The sequence below is a fragment of the Hyperolius riggenbachi genome, chromosome 4 (genome assembly GCF_040937935.1).
Source record: "Hyperolius riggenbachi isolate aHypRig1 chromosome 4, aHypRig1.pri, whole genome shotgun sequence".
Classification (NCBI taxonomy): domain Eukaryota; kingdom Metazoa; phylum Chordata; class Amphibia; order Anura; family Hyperoliidae; genus Hyperolius; species Hyperolius riggenbachi.
In genome coordinates this window covers 135,313,028-135,340,608 of record NC_090649.1, presented here as the reverse complement: position 1 = coordinate 135,340,608, position 27,581 = coordinate 135,313,028, and the positions used below count along the sequence as shown (strand labels likewise).

At 42.9% G+C, this 27,581-nt stretch overlaps 1 protein-coding gene across 1 annotated transcript in view; it reads right to left on the bottom strand.

The window, feature by feature from the left end:
• Nucleotides 1-27,581, bottom strand: part of EPHA4 (EPH receptor A4) — a 110,019-nt gene that overhangs the window by 39,902 nt on the left and 42,536 nt on the right. Inside the window, exons 4-5 of the mRNA XM_068280731.1 lie at nt 26,969-27,124; nt 14,470-14,805 (exon numbers count right to left, since the gene is read on the bottom strand). Coding sequence (XP_068136832.1) covers nt 14,470-14,805; nt 26,969-27,124 — 492 coding nt within the window. The remainder of the gene's footprint in view (nt 1-14,469; nt 14,806-26,968; nt 27,125-27,581) is intronic.

Here is a 27,581-nt window from a genome sequence, read left to right as displayed (position 1 = left end):
TCATGCCATCTCCATCCTGCTGCACTCCTGCTAGAAGAAATAATGGCAGCCACGTGGCTCTCAGTTCTTTCTCCCTCTTGGTCCTCCCCTTTTACCCCACCTTCTCTGGTTTCTCCTCCACTGACCCTCCCCAAAGGGAAAGCAGCTGATACTACACGGATGCAACGGATAGTACCAACTGATGGTACTGTAGATGGCAGCCGTGGCCACATTACACTCGGCCTTTCCATTTTCTGGCCTACTCTACCCACTCTCTCGCCTAGCCACCCCCCCAGCCACTCAGATCTCCCTCACTGATCCACCCTCTTGCTCTTGTTGTGATACTATTGCACAACTGCCGCGCAGGTGCAGTGGCCATCGACTGGCCCAGTCGCTTAAATAGAAACCGAGCGCCAGCAGGGGACCGGAGGATCGTTTTGTCCTGGCCCGGGCACAAGGCACCTGCTGGTGGCTGGTCAAAGCCCCAGGTCTTTTTTCAGGTTTGCTTTAGGTTCCCTTTAACCAAACAAGAAACAGTGAGAGAGACAGGTTGAGATAAGTGCTTCAGAAAACAGTACTGTAGCTGGGGAGCTCAGAGAAGCTCTTTTGCACAGATAACAAGTGAAGTTTCTTAACTCTTCCTGTACTGGAAACAATATGAGACTCATATCTGTGCTACTAATGTGCTATTCCTTAGCTGTACTACAGATACAATACAAATCATTATCTCAAAAGTTTATTTTCACTTCAGGTTCCCTTTAAGAGTTCTTTGAAAAATGAAGCACCTTTCTATGCTGTGTTTGGGGTGGCTGAAGGCAGACACAACAAAACAAATTCCCGGAACCGTGATTTACAGCTCAATTGGTGGACGGGGTGAAGTTAGCGTTTCAATGATCTCTCTATGTCAGCTCTATATAAATGAGCTGGATAAATAATGCACTCCGTTTTCATTTGTAAAGCACTGTGTTATTTAGCATCCTCCAAGTCCACTTATGACATATAAAACGCTCATCTTAATGGGCGCTTTGGAAGTGTTATCTGACACCTCGCTGAAAGGGGAATGTTAATGCCTGCTATTGGAATAGATTGTATCTTGGTACGTAATTTTCAGATAAGACTTCAGAAGGTGAGAAAAGGCCAGACTATTGGAAAAGCACACAGACCACTGCTGTTGTTTTTATTAGGGCAATCAAGCAGGTATGCAGGCGGCCCTGCAGTAAAGTCTCCATGGTGGTAGGTTTGATGTGCTCACATTTAGAGGACAGAGTTCAAAGCTCAAAGGTGAAGCGTCTGAGGGTGAGCAGAGCCAGACCTGATGTTCACTTCCTGCAGACTGGCCATTAAACACCTAGCACAGGTTTTACTAGTACCATCAAGGTGCTTGATGACATACCCAGTGGCGGTTCAGAACTGGCTACAAAGCATTGCTCGCTGCCCTCCTCCTCCCAGGTGTTGTAAAAAGGGCTTCCTGCAGCATGGATTCCAGTTGAGCAGAACAGGCCCAGGCCTCACGGTCTCAAATAAAAGACAAGAGATGCTAGGAAGGAAGTAAACAGCTGCAATTAAAGTTCCCCAGGCTCCCAGCAATTACAAGAGAAGCAGGTCTTTGTGCACAGAGGCCTGTAACCCGACCTGGACCTGCAGAGCGCGCAGACAACGCAAACCAAACAACTTTCCACCAGCAATGGACAGGCTGAAATATTACAATTCAGTTGCTGCGTCTGATGCACTATTGAGTGTTGAACTTGTTTTCTAAATGAGCTAGGTAATCACTATTTATGTCCAGTTCTCCAAAGTTCTTCATCCTCTGCTGGAGAACATTACACAAAAAACAATACATTCCAAATATCTTTCTTGTGATCCAGAATAATAGCAGCTATGCCTGGTTTTGTAACATGCATTATAAACAGTCTGCAGACACCTCTGTGTACATAGCTAAGGGGCCCAAAACAACTATAATGATCGTTTAGGACAGCGTTAATTATATTAACATACTGAAAATAGTATGAAGACATCACACTCTCCAGAGGTAAACAAAAGTGAAGGTAGCACACTTTCTTCTGTTTTATTTTATTCAGAGAGTTTTTATTCAATATTTTATTTATTAAGTACTCATATAGGCATAAGGGTCAAGCTGTTGAACTTGCTGCTAGGATAGGATTTTGGGAATTTGATAAATGCCCTAAGTTCCTCTTTAACTTGTTATGGTTTACATTCCCTGTAACAGTGTGAACATGTCCACACCCATATCTTTGCCCTGGTGCTGACATTAACTCTTTGCAGCCAGCACTGTAGCTCAGCATTCTCCTCCTCCTGACCAGTCACCCTCCCCTGTGTGTTTATAAAAGCCAAGTTAACGGCTTTATTCTGCACTGAGCAGGAAGGAAGTAGACAGAAATGGATGATGGGACTGCAGCGCTGGCCACAAAGAGTTTATCTCTAGGCAGGATCCAGAAGAGGTGGGCGGGGACAGGTGGGCGGGGATAGGTGATCAGCTCTGTGATCAGAGTAAAAGACTATATGATTCCTCCTCCATGGAGCCCTCCTGTGGGTTATGATGGTAAAGGGGAAGGATTGTAGATGGTGCGCTGCACAGGAAGATAATTATGCAAACTATCAGGTAATAAAAAAAAACAATACAAAAACAAAGTACCGTTTTTTTACATGGCAAATTATGGTATATATCCTACACAATATGCATTAAAAATACCCACAAGCCCAGGCAAAGGCTGTAAGAACACTGATTCCCAGAACACGGCAAATATTAGCAGGTTGTGCTGTAAAAACATATGCTATTCTTTCATTTCCCACCCCAACTGCCCTGCTGCAGAATCCCAGCATATCACATTGCTTGTGGTCCTATCTGGACCGGCCACATGATACTGCCCAGGGTCATCTTTACTGCCCTCTAGTTCTTAGTAAAAGAAAGAGCTGAAGAGAGCAAAAAAAATGCAGCAGGCATGAAAAGGACTCGCACTGAATGGCGAGGATAATCAGAACAATGATACTGTATTTGAAAGGGAGGCTGTACAATATGAAGGCACTGCTCTGTAAAATGTGCTTATTTGCTCCTATGGAAATTCCCGGTGTTAATGAAGCATGCGTATTCTCCTCCATTCAGGTGAGTCGCGAGTTGTTCCAGACGCAGTTTATTCATTTTTCAGTAATAAAAAGGCAAATCCATAACCAAACAGGTATCGTCAGATAGCGGGAGCCACCTAGCAGTGCATTGTGGGCTTTGTTAGCATATATATACATGCCTGTTCTATGTTGTGTAATCCTCCTCTAAGCAGCTTCACTCTCCATTTCATCAAGAGCTTAGCTGGCTTCTGTAACCGCATTCCGCAAAGTTTGTTTGTGTAGTCGCTTTTTCCCCCTTTTTCCTGCAGCATTTCCACTAAACACATTTTTCTTCAGATACTGTTAATACTTAAAGTGGAAGTCAAGGCAAAGCTTTTTTTTTCTCTCTTCTGAGTGTTTTCAAGGATTTCACAGGTATGTGTAAATTTGATCAGCTAACGCAAGGAAGCCATCATCATATTTTGACAACCTTTTTTGCCAAAATGTGGAGGGTAACAGGTTTCCCTGGAGAGTAGGCCTGAAAGAAAAATCGAATTGAAACCGAAATCACGATCACCAAGATCACAATTTCGGAATCGTCAAAGTGGCGATTATCGCGAGCACGTCATTTCCACATGGGGAAGTTTGAAGAAGCGGCTTAAAGTGAACCTCCGGACTAAAAAATCTACTCAGCAGAACTGTTTCACAGCATCAGAAGTTTGTTTTTCTTACCAAAGCATCATTTTTAGCTACATTTTTACCTAAGCTCCACCCAGCAAAGAAAAAAAGCCTGGGCTTTTATTCCCTGATGCAGTGCAGAGCATGATGGGATTTCCTATGTTGTTTTTCACGTTGCCTAGCAACTGGGAGAGGTGCTCAGGACACAGGACAGTTGGAACTGTGTCTCATGCTCCCTGTCACCTCCTTTCAACCAAAAAGATGGCTGCCATCATGAAATCAAACATTTGCCTGTTCTTTTAAAACAGTGTGGGTAAGAGATATTACCTACCTATTTTAATTAACATAACTAATGTAACTTAATGACAGTATGTTTGTTTAGGCTGGAGTTCCTCTTTAAACAGTTAGACAGTTGGACAGTTAGTGACAAGACAATATACTCTGTACAGCACTGCAAAAGATGTTGGCGCTATATAAACAATAACACATACTGTATTTTACAGCATTTCCACTTTAAATACTGTATACCTATTAATACTTGATAGCACCAGTTTATTCCACCGATGCACACTGATAACCACAATAACGGTATAGCCAATCTAAATGCATCCCTTTGTATTATTCCCAGAAAAAAAGATGTATGTTTTCGGCAAGTCAAAAGGGAAGTCATTAATTAATGGCAAGGGAATGGCAACACATTGCAGCCGCAGCCCTTGAAAAAAGTTAGTAAAGTAGATGTTGGGGAGAAGGACAGGAAAACACACAGAAGTGCAATCCATCATCTTGTTAAAACACAATCCCTGACTGTGTGTTTGATTAGTCTTGTGTCCTCCTGATTTCTTAACATTACTCAAACACCAGCTCTGTGCCCCCTCTGTTTCCACAATCAATCATGTGGCATCATAAGAACGGATCTGTCCCCAGGGAGGGAGAATAGAAAGTTTCTGTGGATAGAGAGGAGATGCTGGCCGCACTGGGAAACAGAGTTAAAAGTGGTGTTAAGTACCACAACACTGCTGGTTAAACAGGCCTAATTGACAGAGATCCACAGACACTCTGGCTGTGTCTGAAATAGAGAAAAACACTGAGGCTTCATAGATCCGTTATCTGGCTCAGAGTAAGCAGATGTCAACATCAAAAGATTAATGCCACATGATGTTTATTTATGTAATCATTGTGCACACTGTGAAATGAGGTTTGTAAAGCCCATCTCTGGGCAAATTGTCAAATGTAACACTAGACTTGCATCCCCAGTGAGTGTCCCTCTGGTGATCTTTGATCAGGAGGACCTCTCATCTCCTTCAGGACAGGGGACAGAGAGTCTACAGAGCCATCTTTCCCACAGCCTATGGGTATCACAGTGATAAACAGGTAGTTCATGGCAGCACCCATACTATATATCTGTGTGGATAGCTAGGAGGAGTTGTGTGTGGTGGCAATTATGGAGGTGGTATCCTGAATATTATTATTATTTAGTATTTATATAGTGCCAACATCTTCCACAGTGCTGTAAAGAGTATATATATCTACCCCCTACCATAGTCATATGTCTATGTATGTAGACAGGTATGTATGTATTGTAGTCTAGGGTCAATTTAGAGGGAAGGCAATTACTTTTTTGGGTTGTGGGAGGAAACCATAGTGCCCGTAGGAAACCCACGCAAACACCGTGAGAACGCCACTGTGCTGCCCACTACACTACTGTGCTGCCCACTATGCCACCGGTGGGGGGGGCGCAGCTGTGTTCAGGGAGACGAGGGGGTTCTAACCAATGGGTGGGAGAGAGGCAGGAGGTTTGCTTTAGAGGACTATAACCAATAGAAAAACTAAAGGATTAACAAATAATTGGATGGCCTCCACCTCATCAGTGAAGGTAACCTGACATACAGTAGTATTGCCTTCTTATAGACAAAGTAATATGCAGGTCTCACTTCCACACGTGCAAGAAGCCACACAAGACAGCGGACAATCATGTCTTTTAGAGACTTTCACATTAGCTGACTAAGCATAGATACAAATGTGCTCAGCAGGAAAGATTCTGAAACCTTTATATGACCTATACATATTTTATATGGTCATCCACAGGTCAGTAGATGATCGATTTTCTCACACATTCTGACTGAACCTGCCTATAGAATTCTGCTGCTCTGAAGATCGTTTGAAAAAAAGAATCATCTGAATGAAAATAATAATAAGCCAACATAAGTTAATAACAAATGCTGGTTAATTATTATGATTATTAAAGAAGCACCATAGTGAAATATAGTATAATGCAGTAAAGTATACAGGATACCCACTTTTACAGAAATGTTCCCAGTTTCTGCAGACGACAAACTTCCTATCCTATATAATAAAACCCCTGTGTCTCAGCTTCCTGTCCCTGTGTGTGTGTGTCCCTGCTTCCAGACTTGACAGTCTGAGAACCTCATTGCATTGTGGGAAAGAACAGCTTTTTCCAACTGTCAAGCAAACAACATCTCCCTGTGTGCATATACTTCAGACAGTGGTGGGAGACGAGTGAGCAGGAAGCATCGGTAGGCGCGTTGCCGGGGTTTAGCGGCCGTGGCCTAAGGCCCTTTTTTAACGGGCGGGCCTTTTTACTAGTATCTATATATTGCTGCATATTGGTTTCCAAATTTACCCTCCCAGATCTGCTGCATTATCATCCCAGAGCATTCTGGGAGGCCAGACATTATTTGTACTGGCTTCAGAACTATCAGTAAACGAACATTTCAAAGAGATGCACCTGTCAGGACTAAAGATGTTGCCAACTGTGATACATTTCAGAATGTAAATCAGGGTGAGGAAAACTTTTCCAAAGGGAAAACACTGACTAAATAACTTATATATAAATATTGTAAAAAAAAAAACACAAACAAACATTTTATTCACTACTTTATTTGGTACTTTTCCGTTAGCTGGGCGCATCGGATAGGTGGTGCTAATTACATTAATAGTCGCTTAACAAAAGTGTAATGTAACTGATTCTATTGCGTTTTTTACTGGTCGTCTCGCTGCGGCCAAATGTATTATCAAAAGTGAGTTAACTGAATTAAATTAAGTCGGCGGCATGGTAACAGATGAAGCCGCCGGCTTCGGCTCTGCCTCCTCTCCTCCCCCTTGCCTCTCTCCTATAGAACACTGGCAGCCGGGGGACACGCATGTCCCCGAGAGTTGTTCGTCGCAAGAAAACAAGCAGAGCAGGGGGCTGCAGACATTGCTTCTGCCAGCACCCGCTCTACAAGAACGAACGGCAGGATTCCCTGCCGCGACAAACGACTCTGGGGGGACACGCATGTCCCCCGGCTGCCAGTATTGTATAGGAGAGAGGCAAGGGGGAGGAGAGCGAGAGCCGAAGCCGGCGGCTTCATCTGTTACCATGCCACCGGCTTAATTTAATTAAATTAACTCACTTTTGATAATACAATTGGCCACAGCGCGACAGCCAGTAAAAAACACAAAAGAATTGGTTACATTACACTTTTGTTACGTGACTATTAATGTAATTAGCGTCACCTATCCGATGCGCCCAGCTAACGGAAAAGTACCCGTTATTTTCACTACAGGTCCTCTTTAAGCAAACTATCTAAACTAACAAAGTATCTTCACAGTTGTATCATGGTCGCAGTGTTTGTAAATTATATTACAGTCATACCATTAATAAACAGGTAGTTATGCCTACATGTTAGGAGTTTGCTATTAATCACACTGCAGTAAATCCTTTCATCTACAGAACATTTGTTTTTTAATAAAAAAATAAAAATAGGTATTTGACACTCTCTCTTTGTGGTTTACACCCTCCCCCACAGCCTGCACCTTTCCCTGGGCCCATTGCTGCTACCCAATTACCCCAATGACACCCAAGGAAGAGACAGCTGCAGCTTGCCAAATCCATGGCCCAGTACACTGGCCTATTAACAAGAGAGAAGCCTTTGGTAGCAGCAGGGGTCAGGGCTGTGTGTTCAGGCTGCCCCACAATGCTCCTTTCTCTCAGGACAAAGCAGGTGACAGCGTCTTTCTGGCAAGCCAGACACTCCGCTGCTGCGAAAAGATAACCATTTTCCTCCATGGCAGAAGTAGATAAAACTGCTACCTTTCTCTGTCCCTCCAGATTCAGTCTACACAAGTCTGCTCTCATTAGCTGCCACAAAGTCTTCATTACAAGGGCTCCTCTCCACAAAGCAGCAACACAACCAGACATGGATATTACTGAGCCCATTTAATTATGGCTTTGCGTTGGGAATGTCTGTGCTTAACCGTTAACTCACTAGACCACTGTACATTCCAGCAGTACAAAGCATTCATCGCAAACAGGATACTGTAGCATTGTACAGCTATGAACAGCAGACACGTCAGGTGTGAGTATTCTGCCCCCCCACCTTCGAAAAGCTTATTCAAATTTAGCTACAAGAAAGAGAAGCTTTAAAGAGAACCCGAGGTGTGTTTAAAGAATGTTATCTGCATACAGAGGCTGGATCTGCCTATACAGCCCAGCCTCTGTTGCTATCCCAAACCCCACTAAGGTCCCCCTGCACTCTGCAATCCCTCATAAATCACAGCCGTGCTGTGAGGCTGTGTTTACATCTGTAGTGTCAGTCTCAGCTGCTCCCCCGCCTCCTGCATAGCTCCGGTCCCTGCCCCCGTCCCTTCCCTCCAATCAGCAGGGAGGGAAGGGATGCAGACGGGAACTGGAGTTCTGCAGGAGGCGGGGAGAGCAGCAGACTGACACTATAGAGATAAACACAGCCAGCTCTGACAAGCTGTTTGTCAGCAGCGTGGCTGTGATTTATGAGGGATTGCAGAGTGCAGGGGGACGTTAGGGGGGTTTGGGATAGCAACAGAGGCTGGGCTGTATAGGCAGATCCAGCCTCTGTATGCAGATAATATTCTTCAAACCCACCTCGGGTTCTCTTTAAGGTGGCCATTCATCAGGAGACTTGGCGGCCAATCGACCACCAGATTCGATGATTATAATTGAATTTGATGAATATCGGTGCCCCCAAGATCATTCCCGATGGACGATGTAAATTTTGGGCCCGAAACTGGTTGCATGTATTGATCACATGTGCTGCAAAATCGCGGGCCGACATGCTCAATCGGGTGCGAAGCGGTATCGGGGGCGAAGTTAAGAAACCCCTGGCTCTTTCTGCCCAGTGTAAAATGTGCCCTCCGTGTATGAATACATTACCTGCCGGTGTCTGCCGCTGTCTCTATCCTCTTCCTCGCACACGCGCTCCACATGGTTGAGGAAGAGGATGGAGTCAGTGGTGGACATTGACAGGTTACATATTAACCACTTAATGACAACCAGACTTATAACAAATGTCCTGCTAGAGCCTGGCTCCAGGACGTTTTTATAAGTCAAACCTTGTGGCTGCTGCTGTGCGCGTGAGATTAGGGAGGAAAAAAATCCAAATATTATTACTATATTGTCACCATACTTTGTGCTAGGGACATAATTAAAATCTTGTGATAACCAGGACAAATAGGCAGATAAAATGTGTGGGTTTTATGTACAGTAGCAGTGTTTATATTAAAACTATAGGGGATGACATTGGAGAAATAGTGTATTTTTTCATTTTTTTCTTGTTTTTCCCTTTAAAATGCATAGAAAATAAAGTAATTACTGAAAAAAACAAGATATAGATAATTTAATTGTGATTAGTAGTGATTAAGCTATTGGCAAATGAAAGGGATGAGCACTGAAGGTGAAAATCGCTCTTGTCCATTAGGGTAAAAAACGCTTTGCGGTGAAGTGGTTAATGGATGAACACCGGGGAGGGGGGCACAATTTACACTGGGGGGACGGCATCAGGGGCGGCAAAGTAACATCAGTAGGCCGATTCCTGAAAGATTTCATGTGGAAATCGATCGGGAATTGGCCTGCGGTTTATGGTAGCCAACAGATCTCTCTCCGATCAGATTCGATCAGAGAGAGATCTGTCTCTTGGTCACTTACATCGCTAGATGTATGAATACCGTACAGTTACATAGATAGTTCTGTTTTGTTGTTTTTAGCACACTCATGACACTAAGGAAGATTTATTAAAGCTAGTGCAAGGAAGATTGAAGCAAACTTTTGCAAAAATGGTGCCAAGATCAAGGATTCTGATTCGTCACTCTCAGCAACTGCTCCAGTCCTGTATGTATTTTGGTTAGGCTTTACTTCTGAGTAGTGTTATGGTACAAACCGTGCTAGCCGCCTATCCATGCCCCATCAGCCCACAGCACTGAAGACAGACGCAGACTGTTTATATCACCCCAAGCAGGGGAAGCAGCAATCACAGCAGCCAAGTGTTCCACTTTCAGCACAGAACCCACAACACTGGGGTGTTGGTAAACACCGAGCAAGCTGCAAAGTCAGTTCAGCCTTTGGGGCAAACAGCTCCACCCAGGCTCTGAGGATGCAGCTCTTTCATGTTAGGAGACCACAACTGCCAACACAAACTAGATAAAAGCGCCAACAAATCAGTGAAATTAATATGTAAATCAAGCAACAGAAAACATGAGCTGAAGAAACAGGATTTCATTTCCTATGCTGTGCCAACATGATGCAACGCAACAGACCATAATGGCCCATACTCACGGGCTGCAAAAGTGGCCTGTCGCCAGCACACGTGAGCGTGTGCGCGACAGGCCAGCGACAGCTCGTCGCCAGGTCCCTCCGCGTACAAACGCGGAGGAGGGACCAGCGGCACGACGGAAGCTGTCGCCGACGTTCCTCCTCCCCCCGCCGGAAGCTCCATATACTTCAATGGAGGTTGCTGCCGCTAGTCCGCGTACTCACTTTCAATCGCCTGGGGACATCAGCGACGGGCTACAGTTCTGGGTGCGCGCACGTGCAACGCCGCATACTCACGGGCGACCTGTCGCCGCAACACGCGCGCGCCGCGTGTTGCGGCGACAATTGTAGCCCGTGAGTATGGGCCATTAGACACCTACAGAACCATTTACCATGATGACCACAGTCCTCCGAAACCAAATACCGTGAAACACACTAAAAGCACACAGACGATTAATAACTTTCCCAAAATGATAGGTTCACAGAGAGATAACTGTCAGAGCCATGGTCATAACATCACACTGCAGGAGGGGTTTCACCACAATATCAGCCATGCAGACCCCCGTCCCATTCGAGCATTGCAAACTCAGAAAAGGCAGCCCCATCTCCTCTGGTCCCTGAATGATGAATGGAGAGGTGCATCTGCACTAATGTACTAATGCCCCTGCAGTGACTTGTGTACAGGGCGGTGGAGGTGGAGCAATTTTGGGTACCTGGAGTCAGTGGTTTCATAAACAGAGGAGTTGGATGATTTTTGTACCAAATCCAAAGCCCTGGTAAGTATTACACTAAGGAGTCGAGGAGTCGGAGCCATTTTGGGTACCTGGAGTCGGAGTTGGAGTCAGTGGCTTCATAAACTGAGGAGTCGTAGTCTGATAATTTTTGTACCGATTTCACAGCCCTGCTTATGTAGGGGCATAACCTAGTCTGCAAAGGTACTACACTTCGCCTGCCAGTGTGGGAAAGAACGACAGTGGCTATGTGACTGGTCTGTGTAGATTCTGTAAGAGTTATCTATGTTTCTTTTTTTTTTTTAGGGGGGGGGGGGGGGGGGAATAACACTATGACAACATATTCATTCAGGTAGAAGGCAAATAAATGCAAAAGAAATCCTGTGGCTTCAAACACTGGGAGAAATAGCCAAACCGGGATGGCAAGACTTGACTGTGACTATTACATGTTCAGACACCTAATGAAGTGAACTCAGATTTGTGACAAAAAGATTTTAGTTTGGTTTAGCTGAATGCTTTTTGTCAAAGCAATAAGTCATTGTTGAGGTATAGGGAGAGAAGAAGAAATATAAAGAACACTCTCTACATCTATCTTCAACTGAATGAAAACATTTGCAATACCCTGTAATACTTGAAGAAACGAAGCAGAGGAAAATGTTTGCCCACTTTAAGATAAATATAAAGGGTTTTGTTACTTGTCAGAACAAAATGACTGTGCTTTTTTAACAAATCCAACATCACTTCATTATGTGAGAAAATGGCTGGAGTACAACATATGTATTATGTAGGCTCATCTGCTCTCATTCTTAATATTTAGGAACAGCACAAACTGGAAACAAATCTATTCTATTACAAGAAATCTACATTTGGCCAAATAGCACATTCACAACTATAGGAAAGTCCCACCAGTCAAAGACCTGATGCAGTTGGCTACATCACCAAGATAAAAAAATACCGTAACAGAAATCAAGAGGAACAGTCCACTTTGACTACATGGCACTTGGTGATTGCAGAGACAGTGGCAATTAAACATACTGTATTTACATTGGAATGAAAATGTACCCTTGAATGGGCAGGAGAAAGGGCAGGTAATTAGGAGGGCGATAGTTTACCTATTTATCCGGCTTTGTATTTTCTTGAGGCTCCAAGCAGCTCAGCGCTGTAATCTGGCCGCTTGGCTTATTTCTAAAAACGCCTAACTTTGACCGGCCAACAGCTGCTTAAAACTATCTGTCGCCTCTCTTAGGGAAAAGGCTTGTTCAATTTATTTACACACTTTCTGTGCTAATTGGTGTATCCTGTGTCCAGCAAGCTGTGATGTGATGGAGAGAAGGAGCAAGGGGGTGACTCGTTTGGGTAACTGATCCCAAACGTGTTTTGTTTATGTCTGTTGGCACAGCCAGGACTGTTGAGTTCTTTAAAAAAAAAAATACAAAAAAAACCTCTAAAAGCATTCAGCGGAGCAGAGAGCCCTCCCCCCCACAAAAACTGAGGGGAGCAAGAAGACCAACAGAGAGCCTTTCTTTGCAGCCCTCATATGGTTTTCTTTCTTCCATCTCGTGGGTGATGGTTTGTGATCACGATCCGTTCTCGTTCCCTCCAGTGTTTGTGCACGCAGCCCTGTCCAAACACACAAATCAACTTTTTGGAAATGGGTGGTTTGACTTCGTAATTGTAATATTATTAAGAAAGCTTGATTTGTGGTAGAAGTCACTTGCCAAATGCTTGCAGGGCCGATACACGTTCCCAATCATTCCTCAAGATTGCGGAATACTTTATTTAGGAAAATGTCAATTTAAATCCCTTACTAATCTCACATGTGAAATTTCTGTGTCAGGAAATCTAGGGCTATTGAAAACTGCAACCAGCCATCTCAGGAAACGTGAGATCTCAGATCAGATTGCTACAGGCCACTCTTTCTGTCCTACCACTCGCTTTTGTAAAAATCAGACTTCCTGTTCGAAATCCTAAAACTCAACTAAAAACTTTCAAGGGTTGGTGACCATCATCTAAAGTCCATGCTTAAAGTGTGCCCGAGGCGACATGTGACATGATGGGATACACATGTGTATGTACAGTGCAAAACATGTAAATAACCAGGCTGTTTTTTTTCTTTTTCTGCCTGAAAGTGTTAATTTTCAGGCATGGAATTGACTGCTTCTCTCTTGTCGGCACCTTGTTGGTAATATAGTAAACATCAATGATAAGCAAATTAAAGCCATAAAAGTTTTCCTGGCAAATACAACTACTGAGGGCAGGGGGGAGATAGAAGAGGGTCAATAGGTCATGTATTTTAAAGTGTTTTATGGCTGTAATTCCTTATCAGTGAGGGTTACGCACGCTATAGTCCAATCAGGTCCGGACTAGGTCCCGACTGGACCAAAACTGTCAATTGCATTCCTGATTATTAACTCTTTCAGGCAGAGATTGAAAAAAAGGAACACAGCATAGTTATTTGTGTGCTTGGCACTGTACATACACATGTATATCTCATCATGTCACCTCAGTATTCCTATAACTTTACTTTGTTAGAAGAAGTAAATTGTAAGCTCATTGGCACAGGGAGTGGTGTGAATGGTTAAATATTTTCTGCAAAGTTCCACAAAACAAAGTGTGAACTCCCCTTATACAGTTAAATATCAGAAAAAATGAAGATAATTCAGACTTCAAGCCTCTGGTATCATGCTGTTTGTAGCGGCATTTGAAGCCAGGAAGAAGCCCGTGTTTCTGAGATATGTGTCATGGCTGCATTATGGCGGCGCTCTTGTGCAGCTGTCTGACTGTGCATCTCTGGCTGGACTGACGGATCTTCCGCCTCTCTCTGTGCCATCCCTTCCCTGCGGAGTGCCTGTCAGACAGCGGCACCATTCACACTTTCAAAGTCTGTCACAAGCTGAACACAAGTAAAAACTGTCCTGATGGGTGAAGACACTGCCCGTGGATAGCAAACAAAACGATGAGTCGGACCATTTGCATATTTAAATCAGGATGCTCTTCTTGCCTATTAAAATAATAAGTGCCAGGAGACTTTCACACGGTCCAAGCTGTGGGCCGCTCGATGTTCCAGGTTTTTCAGATGGCACTTATCTGCGGGTACACCACTGCCAGACATGTACTGCCACAGGGTGATGAGCTGCCGCGACTCAGTAATGATGGGGTGAGGAGGTTATTAGCATACACTTGTCACTGACAAAGGGCACTTCTGAATTATAAAGTCGCCAAGATAAAAAAAAATGCAAAATGCTGATATACCCTTGTCAACAAGAACTGGTCGAAACTAACAATTCATAATATGTCAACTGCAAAGCAAAAATAATTTCAAACTTCTCCTCATTTGCCAATTAAACATTTTCTCTTTGACTTTCTTTGTTTTGTTATTTCCTCGCTGTATTTGGTATATGCAGATAATATTGAATTACACCTCCATTGCTGTTTTAAAATAACTCAAGCAACACTTACCGGCTTGGTTGGTTGTAACGGTCACCGACACGGATTGATCTGGACCAGGGTTCTGTTTGGACACTCCGTTCACTGCCCAGATCTCAAAGGTATAATTGGTATGCGCCTGAAGGTCAGTGATGGACACTTTGGTAGTCTTCAAGCCATTTTGTTGGGGTATGTAATGAACTCCAGACCCACAAGGGCGGCAGCGGGTGAGGTCAGAACCACATCTCTTACAGACCACATTGTAGGAGACATCTGTCCTTCCCCCAGTGTTCTGAGGAGCAGTCCATTCCAAATTCACTGAGGTCTCATTCACATTGGAAATAAGGTTCTGAGGAGCTGATGGCGGACCTGTTAAGAGATAGAAAATGTTAAAGCGCAGCATGAAAACTCAAAAAAAGTCTTACAAAGAAGACACAGCAAAAAGGAAAACAACTGTTGAGATACCCATAGACAGGAAGAGGTGATCTATCAAACCAGGCATCTAGCTGGGGTGATGAGCTCATGCTTCCAAACACCACATAGTTTGGGGGAGAGTGCAGGTAAAAAGCTTTGCCTGATCCCCGATTTTCCCTTATTCAACTGGGCCCAGGCCCATATCCCCTTACGTAAAGCAAATGATTGTGAAAACATACGTTTCACAACTTATAAATGCTTCAACTTCATGAAATAATATTCTCAATACCTCTCACACTCTCTTATTTATCTTACCCTCCATTTCACAAAACTTCCATATTTACCCATAGGATCTTCAACTTCGGGAGTCACTAAACCCCGCCCTTAAGCAGACACAATACACACTTTAGGCTTTAACTGAATGATTCCAACTCTGCTCCTCCCACACTGCAGCTCAGAAACACCCACACCTATAGTTGCTGCTTCTTTTGCGCAATGTTATATACTGTAGGCATGTCATTAGACCAAAGAGAAAGTTCCTCCCCTTCTCCCCCCCCCCATACTCCAGTTAATGTTGAGGGATGCAAAAGCCACGCAGTCAAAAACAGATATATTAGCCCCCCTTCTGAAGGCAGAGACAGTTGGAAACCTCAGCTGTTATTTTTCATTGGATCAAAATTTCCTTTCTTTTATATGTATATGCGGTGAGACTTCAGCCTGACGTCTATGCCTGCCTCTTCCTGATACTGGTGGATGGATAAGCGGACAAATTTCTTCAATTAACCCAGTACAGTTGTTCCTGGAATGGAGCTAGAACTAGGACAGAGGAGTACATTTGAAATCGGCGCCGGTAGACTTGGGCGCAGGATACAGCGGTATATAGCTGATCCTGCTTCTGCACAAGTCCGGGCCGATTTAATTACTATTCCCCCTCCAGGCCGCCATGGATAGTGGGGGAATGAAATAATTCGGCTTCCAGCGATTGCTGGAGGCCGAATTATTATGTTTTTAAGCAACCTCGGCTCCATCTTCTGAAGGAGCCGACGTTACTCACTGAGCGCTTCAATAGGAGTGATTCCTATTAAAGTCTATGGAGGCGCCGGCTGCGCCCAAATCTAGCAGCGCTGAAAAGCACTGCTCCGAGGACAGAGGGCCTCATGTGAGTATAGTATTGTAGTATTGTTGCCTGTAGCAACCAGTCACATTCCATGTTTCTCTTGTAAACAAGCACTATAGAAACAAAAATTAGAGTCAGGAGAAATTTCTCAGGAGAACTTTCTCACATACACTGAGGTGGACAAATGCCGGGTACAGGCATGATGTGCCTGTGTTACCTTGTGAAGTATTTAAAACATTACTTTGAAAAACTAAGTCACAAAAATAAATAAATTAAAAAAAGAGAGAACGCAGGTCCCTATCATTACTCCCTGTGTCTGTACATGCATGTAACCTATTAAGCAACTTTCTGACAGATGTTTGTTTAAGTGGAGCTGCTGTTTAGTGTCCAAATTTACAGTGAAAATAGGTGCTGCTCAACCAAGCAAAGAACTGCAGTTTGTTGGGGGTTTAGTCCACAGAATTTCCAGAAAGTGGACAAATTTTGTTGCGCAGCTTATCACTTGGTTATTATTATTTATACTTAAAGCTCTAACATATTAACACTTGACAATAAATACATACAATGATACAAAGGATGACAGCCATAACAAGGTTATACAACATGATAGGACAAAGCTATACAAGGCAAACAGTCCAAAATGCATGATCATGTGATTTTGGGCTGGTTAGGTAGGCCCAGTAATGCAAATACGAGGCTGTCATAGGAAAGAAGCACACAATCATGTAGAATACACTAAGGAAGGGAGGACCCTGCCAAAGGCTTACAATCTAAGGAACCTATATGACACTTATGCTAGTGAAGTAGCAAAACATTTTTTACTATTAAACGAGCCTTGAGGTTACTCATCCAACTGATGCCCACACAAAAAACATTTTGAGGGTAAAGGAATTACTTTGAAACCCAGGCACACGTGGTTTCTAGCACCTCTGTACCACTGTCCATCCTTAGTAACAAGGAGCTGGTGAGGGCACCTTTCCAAACGGCTACGTCCACTTTCACGTGGGAAAATACGCAATAATGAATCAAGATCTTCAGAAAGTAAAAAGTCAGTAATTGGTATGTGGGACGAGGCCCAGGCAGCTTCTGAACACAGGAGCAGCCAAGCGGAAAACTAGGCACGCAGATGCTGGCAGGTCTGAAGAGAGAGATGGGTCAGAGAAAGCCCCCCACCCTCCCTCCCAACATGAATGGAGATGGTATACGGAGAGGAGAAGGTGACAGTTGAACATAACACAAAGGGGGAGGCAGGCATATAGGGAATAAAATCTTGACGTTATCAGCAAGGTGGATGGAAATAATGGTGCCAAATCTGACAGGTAGGTTTCAATCCATCTGCGCAAGACTGATATCTTTTCAGATCTCTACGTTCTACATGCAAAGTCAATCCCACAAAGTAAAAAAACTCAATTAATGCTTGTTTCATTACTTGGGTGTTTGGAGTTCATCCTATAAACAGGTAGAATTAGTTCCCCCCTCTCAGATTCCCCCGTCTAACTTAATTTGAAATGTCGGCTCGTTTAGACAACAATAGGACCAAAACAGGATGGAATTCACAATAAATGTACCCTGCGGTATTGCATCTCTCCTATGGTAATATCGACCTCCCTGGAACTGTTGCTATAGATTTAACCCTTCCCTTACTGCACCCCAATAACAAATGAATCTGAAGTCCTCTATTTAGCCGGAGAAGCCATCCAAAACGTTCCACTGGGTTAATTAAAACCGATTCCCAGATCTCTGGATTTTCAGCTCGCTTAGATTTCTATTCACATACTAATCACACCAGGACCTCAGCTGACCTTGCCATTTCTTATTGAGTGACCTTGAATGCTTAGTGGTCTTTCACTGAGAGGAGCAGAATTTTTGGGGTGGTGCCTCCTCCGGCCCCCATTCCAACACCAGGAACCATTGTGCCTGCAGTCTGGTTTTGTTTACTGACAATTCTAAGCTTACATTTTGTTTTCGTTAAGCTGGGCAATTTTCTCAAGAAGGATCTGACGCAGCCCATTAAATTACAGTTTTCTGTTTCTCGGCTGGGCGAGTTTGGACTGGAGAGGGTGTGTGTCACAGGCTCGGATTAGTTGTAAGAGGAGACACAGACAAGGAGAAGCCTAGCACGGAATTTCTTTATTATTATTATTATTGCTATCTTTATGCATTCCCTTGATTGCTAAGGTCTGTCGTTAGGTTAGGAGTAGACGCCCAGAGCAAAACAATTAATTTATCATTCAAAATAACAAGTAATGAGAAGAAATCAAAAACGAACACTTCATGATCTGAGAATTCAAGAAAATGGATTTTGCAGACAATGCCTCATTCAGTTTTATCATTGTATAGTAAAATTGTAAATGGTGAGCTACGTACCTCCTGTTTGGGAAACTGTAATAATTTATATATTGTACAGTATTTACAGATGGGCTTGTCCACTCTTGCTTCATTTAGGAATTTATTTTACACAGTGCCTGTGTGCTGGGATAATAATAATAATAATAGTAATAATCCTTGTCTGCTTTACCCGTGAAAAAGGTAAACTGTGAGATTCAAATTATTGACAAGACACAGAACATATCTATAGCACTTTTCTCCCGGCAGACTCAAAGCACTTGAGCTGCAGTAACTAGGGTCTATAGGCATTCTTGCCCAAGGTCTCCTCACTAAATAGGGAGTGTTGCCCAAAATCTCCTCACTGAATAGGTGCTGGCTTACTGAATTTCACAAATTAGATTTAGCAGTTATTTAGGAGCCCTTTATAGCTTCCATGTACTGATGGTTTGATTGTCGAACAACCAATCATCTATTCCATTTCCTGTTACTACAGCAGGTAAGAGCATATAAGATTGGTTGCTAGGAGAGGAATAGGATGTGTTCAACAGTTAGTGACTTCATATAGGCCCCAGCATACAGCTACCATAAATATTGTACACAATACCAAACAATGCTGCGCAAAACATAGTTACAGTAGACTAGTTAATTGGCGAAGCCTTGAAAAGGTTTTTTTTGCGTCCCCCTGGATCAACAGGATTATGAGAGGGCGCAAGAAAGAAATGTTTCTAATTTTTACCGATTTATTTATTTATTTCACCTGGTTGAACTTGATCTTTTTTCAAACTAATGGTAAGTACAGACTTTAGAATATAGTCGTTCTTAACAGCAGTTACCGATCGTTCGGCCAACAACCGGGGAAGAATTTTTAGCGAACAATCAATAAATTTAATGACGAATGAACGCTATCAGTAAGAGGATATTTTGGGTTGAAACGGAATAAATTGAATGACGATCATTACAAAACAAAAGTGTGCATAGATGTCGATAGATAACGATTGTTCGCGCATGCGCAGAATCCATCACCCAACAAACTTTGACGTCACTTTTGTATGCGCGCGCATCAATCGTTCAAGATTGGTTGTTTGAACATAAAAAGTTAGTTGTTAAGGTAGTTCAGCATTCCAGTTGGCGAACGGTCGTTTGTCTGCAAATTATCTGTTGATACGAACGATAGTAGTCTTAAGTCTGTACTTGGCATAACTATGTAACTACCGTAGTATGGAGGCTGCGTGGGTTTATAACTAAAGGTGCATACACACATCCAATTTTAATTGTCCAATTTTACCACCTTCATGCAATACAATGGCCAACAGATTCTTAATACTATGAACCGATTGAGTAGGTAAACTCTCATACTACACGGAGGTGGTAAAATTGGCCAATGATCGGCCAATCAAAATTAAAGTGTATATGGGGCTTAACTTGGCATTTTCTCAATCAATGACCTGGAACAAGCATGCAGATTGGGTGGTTTTACTCCAGTCTCACTTCACAGCCACATGCTTGTTCCACATGTGACTCTGCCAATGCAGGGCAAAAAACTGAGGTAACAGCCAAGGAACTGGTATTTTGTAAAAAGAAAAAAAGAGAACATATGGCAGCCTCCAGGTCCCTTTCATTAGGGTACCTGAGACATGAATTGACTGCTATTTGGCTTGAATATCTGCACTGGATATGGCAAGAATTGTATGTCTTTATGCCCCTCTGCCACCTTTTGGGACAGACACCCTACTTGGGGGATTAGCAGCCTGCAGTCACATATTCCCGGTCAGTTCCTATTGTATCCTCAGCAATGGGAGATCTGCTTACTCTCTGTCCTTTCTCTGCTCCAAAGAGATCAACAGGCATGCTTGGCCGAGCCCAGCTGCAGGCTAACTAGGTCTGTTCATATGCTGGCCTGCTGTAATTGTCCTTGGATTGTGTCCTGCACAAACAACAACCGTCTTAAAGCTCAATTACAACCAAAACAGAACTAGGCAAATTCTAATAGCAATCATGATGAAGTGAATGTAAACAGTGTAGAGAAGCAAAGTAGCGTGTGTGTGTGTGTGTGTGTGTGTGTGTGTCTGTGTGTGGTAAGTGTGTGTGTGTGTGTGTGTGTGGTAAGTGTGTGTGGTGTGTGTGTGTGTGTGTGTGTGTGTGTGTGTGTGTGTGTGTGTGTGTGTGTGTGTGTGTTAAATATGCTTCCCACTGTAGTGCAACTTGCTTTCTCTCTTCTCTGTGGATTCAGGCAGTGGGTGTGTCAATGATGTATGCTTATGTGACACCCAAAGTACATAAAACACTGGATGCCCAGAACATTTTTCAGCATCCCTGCATAACAGTAGAAAGTATATGTCTACATAAGAAGGCGGAGCTTGTAGTTCATACATAGGAAGTAAGTACTATGCAAATGTAACGTCTCAGTTTGCCAATAGGAAAATATTAAAGTGTCGCAGGTTTTACACCTCTCTGAACAAGAGCACAGCTATAGGCAGGTACAGTTACACAAAGGGCTTTTGAATCTTCATTTCCAACAGTAATACTTATAACTGACACTAATCAACATGGTTGCATTGAGAACTTGCCTTCTTCAGTTTCTGGATTAGTTGAGTATTAAACCTGAGCAATTCTTAACCCTTTCGGGACCGGACAGTTCTGGTCCCTTAAACAAGAACCATCCATTTCCTATTGTGCGCTGTGATTACCGTGATTGGCTCAAATTAGTCATGGGGTCAGGACAGGAGCCAATGAAATTGGCTTCTGACTGAGATGTGGAAGCTCTGCTGTCATTGTGACAGCACAGCGAGCGGGTACAGAGGACAAGCAGGACAACCAGGCAATTTGAATTGTTTATAAATAAATAAATATGGTAGCATCCATATCCCTTTCACCTCAGGTTCCCTTTAACCCACAACAGCCGATCAGAGACCATCTAATATCACTTTTCCTGATCCTCCAGTTGAACACAGACTGAATTCTGTGAGATATGGTCTCTGTCACATTACTAGTGCTTGTTGCCTAATTAGATGAGCCCACGTGTCATCCTGTTCTGTATACAGTCAATAATACCGTGCTTCAGTGGAGGCTATGGCAACCTGGGGTGTGGATAAAGCACTTTAAATTACCTTGTAAGATTTACAAGCTGGTAAATTAACATTTGGACATGGGTGACTGAGAAGGACTCATCACTCAGTACAGTCAGCATAAAGCCGCAGCGCTGAGACATTTCCCAGTATGCCAAGACAGGCAGGAAAATATAGCTGCCGATTGATAAATAAAGAAACAGCGTGCAACAGTTGTAAAAACAAGATCCCCCCATTCCCTCCTCACATAATGGCTTGTCCCAAGCACAGGAAGTGTGGAGTGACCCTAAATAGAAGGCTGCCAGTGCCAGGCCAGGCTGACTCTTCTACTAAACACTTCAGGCACCCATAAGTAGCCTGCAGCTTCAAACAACCAGGAGATCATTACCTTTTAAATGGTTGTTTTTATTCTGCAAGTGTCACTTTATGTACCATATAATGCACCGTATAATGTGTTACACCACTAGTCACTACTGGAAGACAGGTGGCCTAACACCACACACATTTAGCAGGGTTTACAGTTGGTGAATTTGCACATTGTTTTTTTCTATGCAATGGGACATATTACCAGGGGCCTAATGTAATAATATGGGCCTACTGCGATTTGTAAAATAATAGCGATTCTGCACATTTAAAAAGAAAAACTAAAAACCTGCACTACTTTTTTTTTTCCTGCGCAGAAATCGCACTCAATGTATTTCAATGGGACTGCATAGGTACTGTGGATTTATATGAATTATAATGGCAAATTTTATTTGCCATTTGTCGCTTACCTGGATTATATATGATAATTTAGAGTGTTTAGATACACCTTGTAGCAAGGGTTTATTCAGGCCTGATTACTAATGTATTTAGAGTTTATGTAAACTATGCCCGATGATGCGTTTCCTGTTCCTGTTATTGTGGATGAAGAAACCACATACACAAAAACACACATATGCATAAAACGTACAAACACGTACATGGAAAGATCACATGCCTAGCACAGTAAGTACCATAGGAGAAAATGAGGAGAAAACATGATGCTGATTCACAAAATGTAGTAGATGACAGCAGTCAAATGCCGCTTTGAGTATTATTCTATTATTATGTATCTTATACTAAATATAGAACACTGCTTATAGGTAAGCAATTTATAAATAAAAGATGATAAAATTGCAGATGCACTACTTTATGTGGGTGGTTGTTTAACAGCAATGACAGGACACTATGCTTCAAAGATTTTAGAGAAGCAAAAGATGCTATCTTCACACCTTCCCCTGGATAAATAATGAACAGCTAGAAGGGGAAGGAAGAACATGGCAGCTCCTATAGCTATTAGGAACCAGGACAAACTGCAGACGAAAAAGTGGCACTTGGTTCCCTTTAACACAGTAATTGAATCATGGAGAAAGTCTTACTCTGGTGGTTGGCATGAGGTTGGTCCACTACACACATCAGCCTTCATGTTACTCAAACTACCCAATTGGCCTCTCATTCCCCATTTATTGCAGGTGAAAAGAAAGATTCCCTAATCGAGAGGTCATCAAAGGATAAAAAAAAGGTCTGTGTATTGGTGAAGGCTGCAGGCACCCTATACAAAGAATTTATGAAGCACTGGTATGCCATTCAAGGCATTTCAACCTGCAATTAATCCCCAGCTCCCTTGAGGCTCTCAGGGTTCTCCACAACACTGAAGTGCAATTCCTAATACAATTCCTGAAGACTAAACTTTACAAAAGGGGATTCCTATTAAACCAGTGACACCATAAACTCCCTTAAGGTCAGAGTGGCTCACAAAGAAACAGCTGGTACTTTTAGTTTAAATTACGGAGTGCTGCTTGTGCCTAGGGAACACTGGGAGCCCCAGACAGATGTGCCAACACTAGACAGCCAAGATAATTAATTATGTCCACCCGCTCGAGTGCTGATGAGATGAACTCAAGGTGATGACAGAAAAGGCACTACTTGTAGCTGATCTGTAGCAATAGCTGTGAAATGCTAATCCAAATCGTATCAGTTATAAACTCTGGCTATTTAAGAATCATAGTACTAACGCTGAGCTGTTCACATCTATATAAAATCACAAGATTACACCCCAGAAAGCTCATGGTGATCCAGAACCAATAGGAACGTATAAAAGATTAAAAGAGAGAAAAAAACCCTCTGGTAAAAAACAAAGCTAAATATAGTTTTGCCTTCTTGGAACAGAAGGTATGTGTGATAATTCCGCTTTAAAGGACAAATGAAGTGAGAGGTATATGGAAGCTGCCATATTTATTTCTTTTTAAACAATACCACTTGCCTAGCAGTCCTGCTGACCCATTTGGCTGCAGTCGTGTCTGAATCACACCAGAAACAAGCATGCAGCTTATCTTCTCAGATCTGACAATAATATCAAAAACACCTGATCTGCTGCATGCTTGTTTGGGGTTGAAGGCTAAAAGTATTAGAGGCAGAGGATCAGCAGGACAGCCAGGCAACTGGTATTTCTTAAAAGGAAATAAATATGGCAGCCTCCATAACCCTCTCATTACAGTTGTCCTTTAAAGGACCACCCCAACAACAAAAGTAAGCAGTTAAAATTTGACAGAACCAACAGGTTTTGGACTAGTTTATTTCCTGAGGTATTTCAGGGTTTTCTTTGTAAGGGTTTTAAGTACAATTAATGATATTCTACTATTGGGCTTTATGTAATTACAATAGTAAAATGTCAGTAATTTTTATGAGTATTTTGCTATTGCCTAACCTGACCCCATTCTCACATCCCTGACCCTTCCTCTCTAGATTCCTAACCGACCTCTGCATCGCAATCTCCACAAATATGTAAATTTGCCCTTCGGCCATATCCGCCTAAATACAATTATTAGGCGCCAAATGATTACCGCCTGAGCACTGGCATAGCTGCAACTATCACTGTGGTCTATGCGGCACAGATATTACCAAACCTACCAGCACTCACTGATGTATCTGCTGCTTAGTTTCCTATTCTACTTATTATTACCTGCTTTGTCTAAGACTACCAAATAGCACAACAACCTGCACAGTAATTTAGAATGGGCCTCACTGAATATAGCTGGTGGCGCCAGCGATGTAGCCTCCAGCTGCCAGCTTTGTGTGGTAAAGCTTATGGGTACCATATATCATCTTCCCTGCACATAAAACGTCACCTATAGTTCCGCTTTTCAGCCCATCCGCCCTGCAAGCACAAACACTGAGCCTTTTTCACAGCTAACCTCATCCTTGCCTGGGATTTTGCTGCAGCGCTTTTGGAATCAGTGATGCAGGCCCCCCCTGGAGAACATACCAGGCACTGCAGATTCCCCGATAATTGCTTTTGTGCTGTTCTGTACGTGCTTCGGAGACAGCGAAAAGAGAAATTCAGATGAAGGTTAAAAAGTGAAAAAGAATGACGAGGAACGCTAGTTTAGGGTAATGCCGCTGCCTTAACTCTTCCATGGCTCGCAAGCCTGCAGAAGGAATAGCGTGCTGCAGATCCTTCCAGCGGAGGAAGAAATATAGTCTGCACAGAAGAATCCCGCTGAGAGATGTTCGCCGCACACAAGTCAGCAAAGAAATACTGGCTTTCATCCTTGACCTTGGGAGCGGCAGAAGGTCGGCGGGTTGCTCGGTCTGCCCTTACATTTCAACAACCTGCCTCTCAGACAGCAGCAGCAAAATTCACAGGCAGCTTCCAGTCATTTCATTAGGGCTCATTACGCGGATAACTGTCACAGCGCATTAGAAGAAGCCACCGAGATTAATAGGGTGCAATGGCCATTTAAAAACAATATCCTTTCGTGAGGAAGCAACAGCCACAGCAGCAAATCTCATTATTTCAAGGAAAAAAAATATGAAGGGAAAGATTCTGACGCTGAACTAGCTGGCACTTACAGCGCATAGATTTACTGACCAATTCTGTGTGTAATTCATAGGAAAGAAAAAGACAAGACTGCACTGCATATACCTCACACATAGGCTCATTCACCAAGCTTTTATCCTGAATTATCTCACATTAATCATGTACAGAAATTGTACGGGAAGGTTTCCGGCATAGATTTCACATGATCGAATCGGCCGGATATCGATAAAAAAAAAAAAATTGACCACTGTATGGCCATCTTTACTTACTAGCCAAAACTACATTTTACTAAGCAAATAAGACAAAATGTATGAAAACATTCATTCCTTAGATTCGAATAACACTGCAAGATTATATAGTCATGTGACACACTGATGGTTAAGGGCTCTGCCTCGGAGACCTGGGTTTGAATCTCGCCTCTTCCTGTTCAGTAAGCCAGCACCCATTCAGTAAGGAGTCCTTGGGCAAGACTCCCTAACACTGCTACTGCCTACTAAGCGCACCCTAGTGGCTGCAGCTCTGGTGCTTTGAGTCCGCCAGGAGAAAGGCACAATATACCTGTCAGCATGGTGGCGTAGTGATTAGCACTCTAACCTTACAGCGCAGCGCTTCAAATCCCAGCCAGGGCACTATCTGCACAGAGTTTGTATCTTCTTCCCGGGTCTGCGTTGGTTTCCTCCAGGCACTCTGGTTTTCACCCACATCCCCAAAACATACAGATAAGTTATTTGGCTTCCAATTAAAATTGGCCCTAGACTATGATACATACACTACACGATATAGACATTTGTCTATGGTAGGCATTAGATTGTGAGCCCCTCTGAGGGATACTGACAAGACACTATACTCTGTACAGCACTGCGGAAGATGTTGTCACTTTATAAATACTAAATAATAATAATATACTTGTAAATGTTATTTGACTTGTCTTGAGGCTTGAATTCAAATGGATTTGAGACATATACCGGTAGTGTATTCAAATTGATTAAAACCTAACATTATCCATCTATCCACACACACATTGGAGAGAATACTTCACACTACCCTATTGATTATTTTCAGTTGGATTCTTACAAATGTAAATATACTAATCGATAATGGGGAATCTATTTGTTAAACCAAAATGACCAAATATGACCTGATCTGAAATAAACTGACTATTCAATTCAGTGCCGTTAGCCAGCTGAAGAGGAACCATGATGGAGTCTGAAGATCATGTACAGCTGGAGACATAGGAAAGCTTGCTTGTTATTGTAGGCTATGGCCAAGCATTCCCAGACGTCAGAAAGAGAAATTAGGACTGGGGTGTGTGACTTACAGGCAAATCCTACCAATCAGCTGTTACTGTTTAGTATAGATTCTGCTGACCCAATAAAATAACTTCAATGGACATAATTCAATGAAGATGAATAGTTCTATGGCATTGCTGTCCAGCACTGTAAAGCAGCTGACTGTTTGATCCTGTATGACAATGACTGTCCTTATACTGAGCCCAGGAAAGGAGGTCAGCAGGGCTGTGGGAACCTTTTAGCTGTGCTCCGTTTAGTGCAGCACAAGTACATGGAGCACAATGGGTGGTACCTACAGCCGTACTCCTGTGCCTGTGACAGCTGCTGTCAAGTATCTGTTATATTTTAACAGCAGACGTACAGTAGAGAGAAGACAGATGCTAGAGTGACAGAAGAAAAATATTTAAAGAGGGATATTCCACCAAGGATGACTTCACACACTTTCTCTGGGGAAAGGTGGAAACATTTCAGGACTTACGAGTGCAAGGCATGGAGGCGGGGTCGCTGTCTGCTCGGAAGAAGCCCCGATCACATGTGCAGGAGGTGGAGCCTTCACGGAGTGCATAGCTGTGGGGTGGACACTTGGAGCAGGACACGTCCGAAGAGAGGGCCTTGTAGTATCCAACTTTGCAGGCTGCAGAGAAGAGATCAGAAAGCATTAGCTAAATAGAATACATGAATGGTTCTGAAACATGAAAAACTCAACACAAATGGTCATAATAACAGCTTTGGGATATCCAATTTTACTTTCTTATACTTTTTTGTCTACATTACAATCCAAGATGATTTCCACCCAACACTGAAAGTCCATTGAGTGTGATACGCACAGGAGAGTCCAGTGATTTGTATTTATCTGCAACCCATCCCATGGTATACATGTTGTATATCACCCCACTTCTTTCCTCTATATTGACTGTAAGCTCGAAATGACATGGCTCTCTCACCCTTTTGTTCATCGTATTACATTAGTCACTACTTATTATGTCTACAAATTCAGTACTAAGTACCAATATCTATATTTTGTGTACACCATTGTCTGTAGGCTCATACACACATCCAACATAATGCCCAACCAACCGCACAACAAAAAG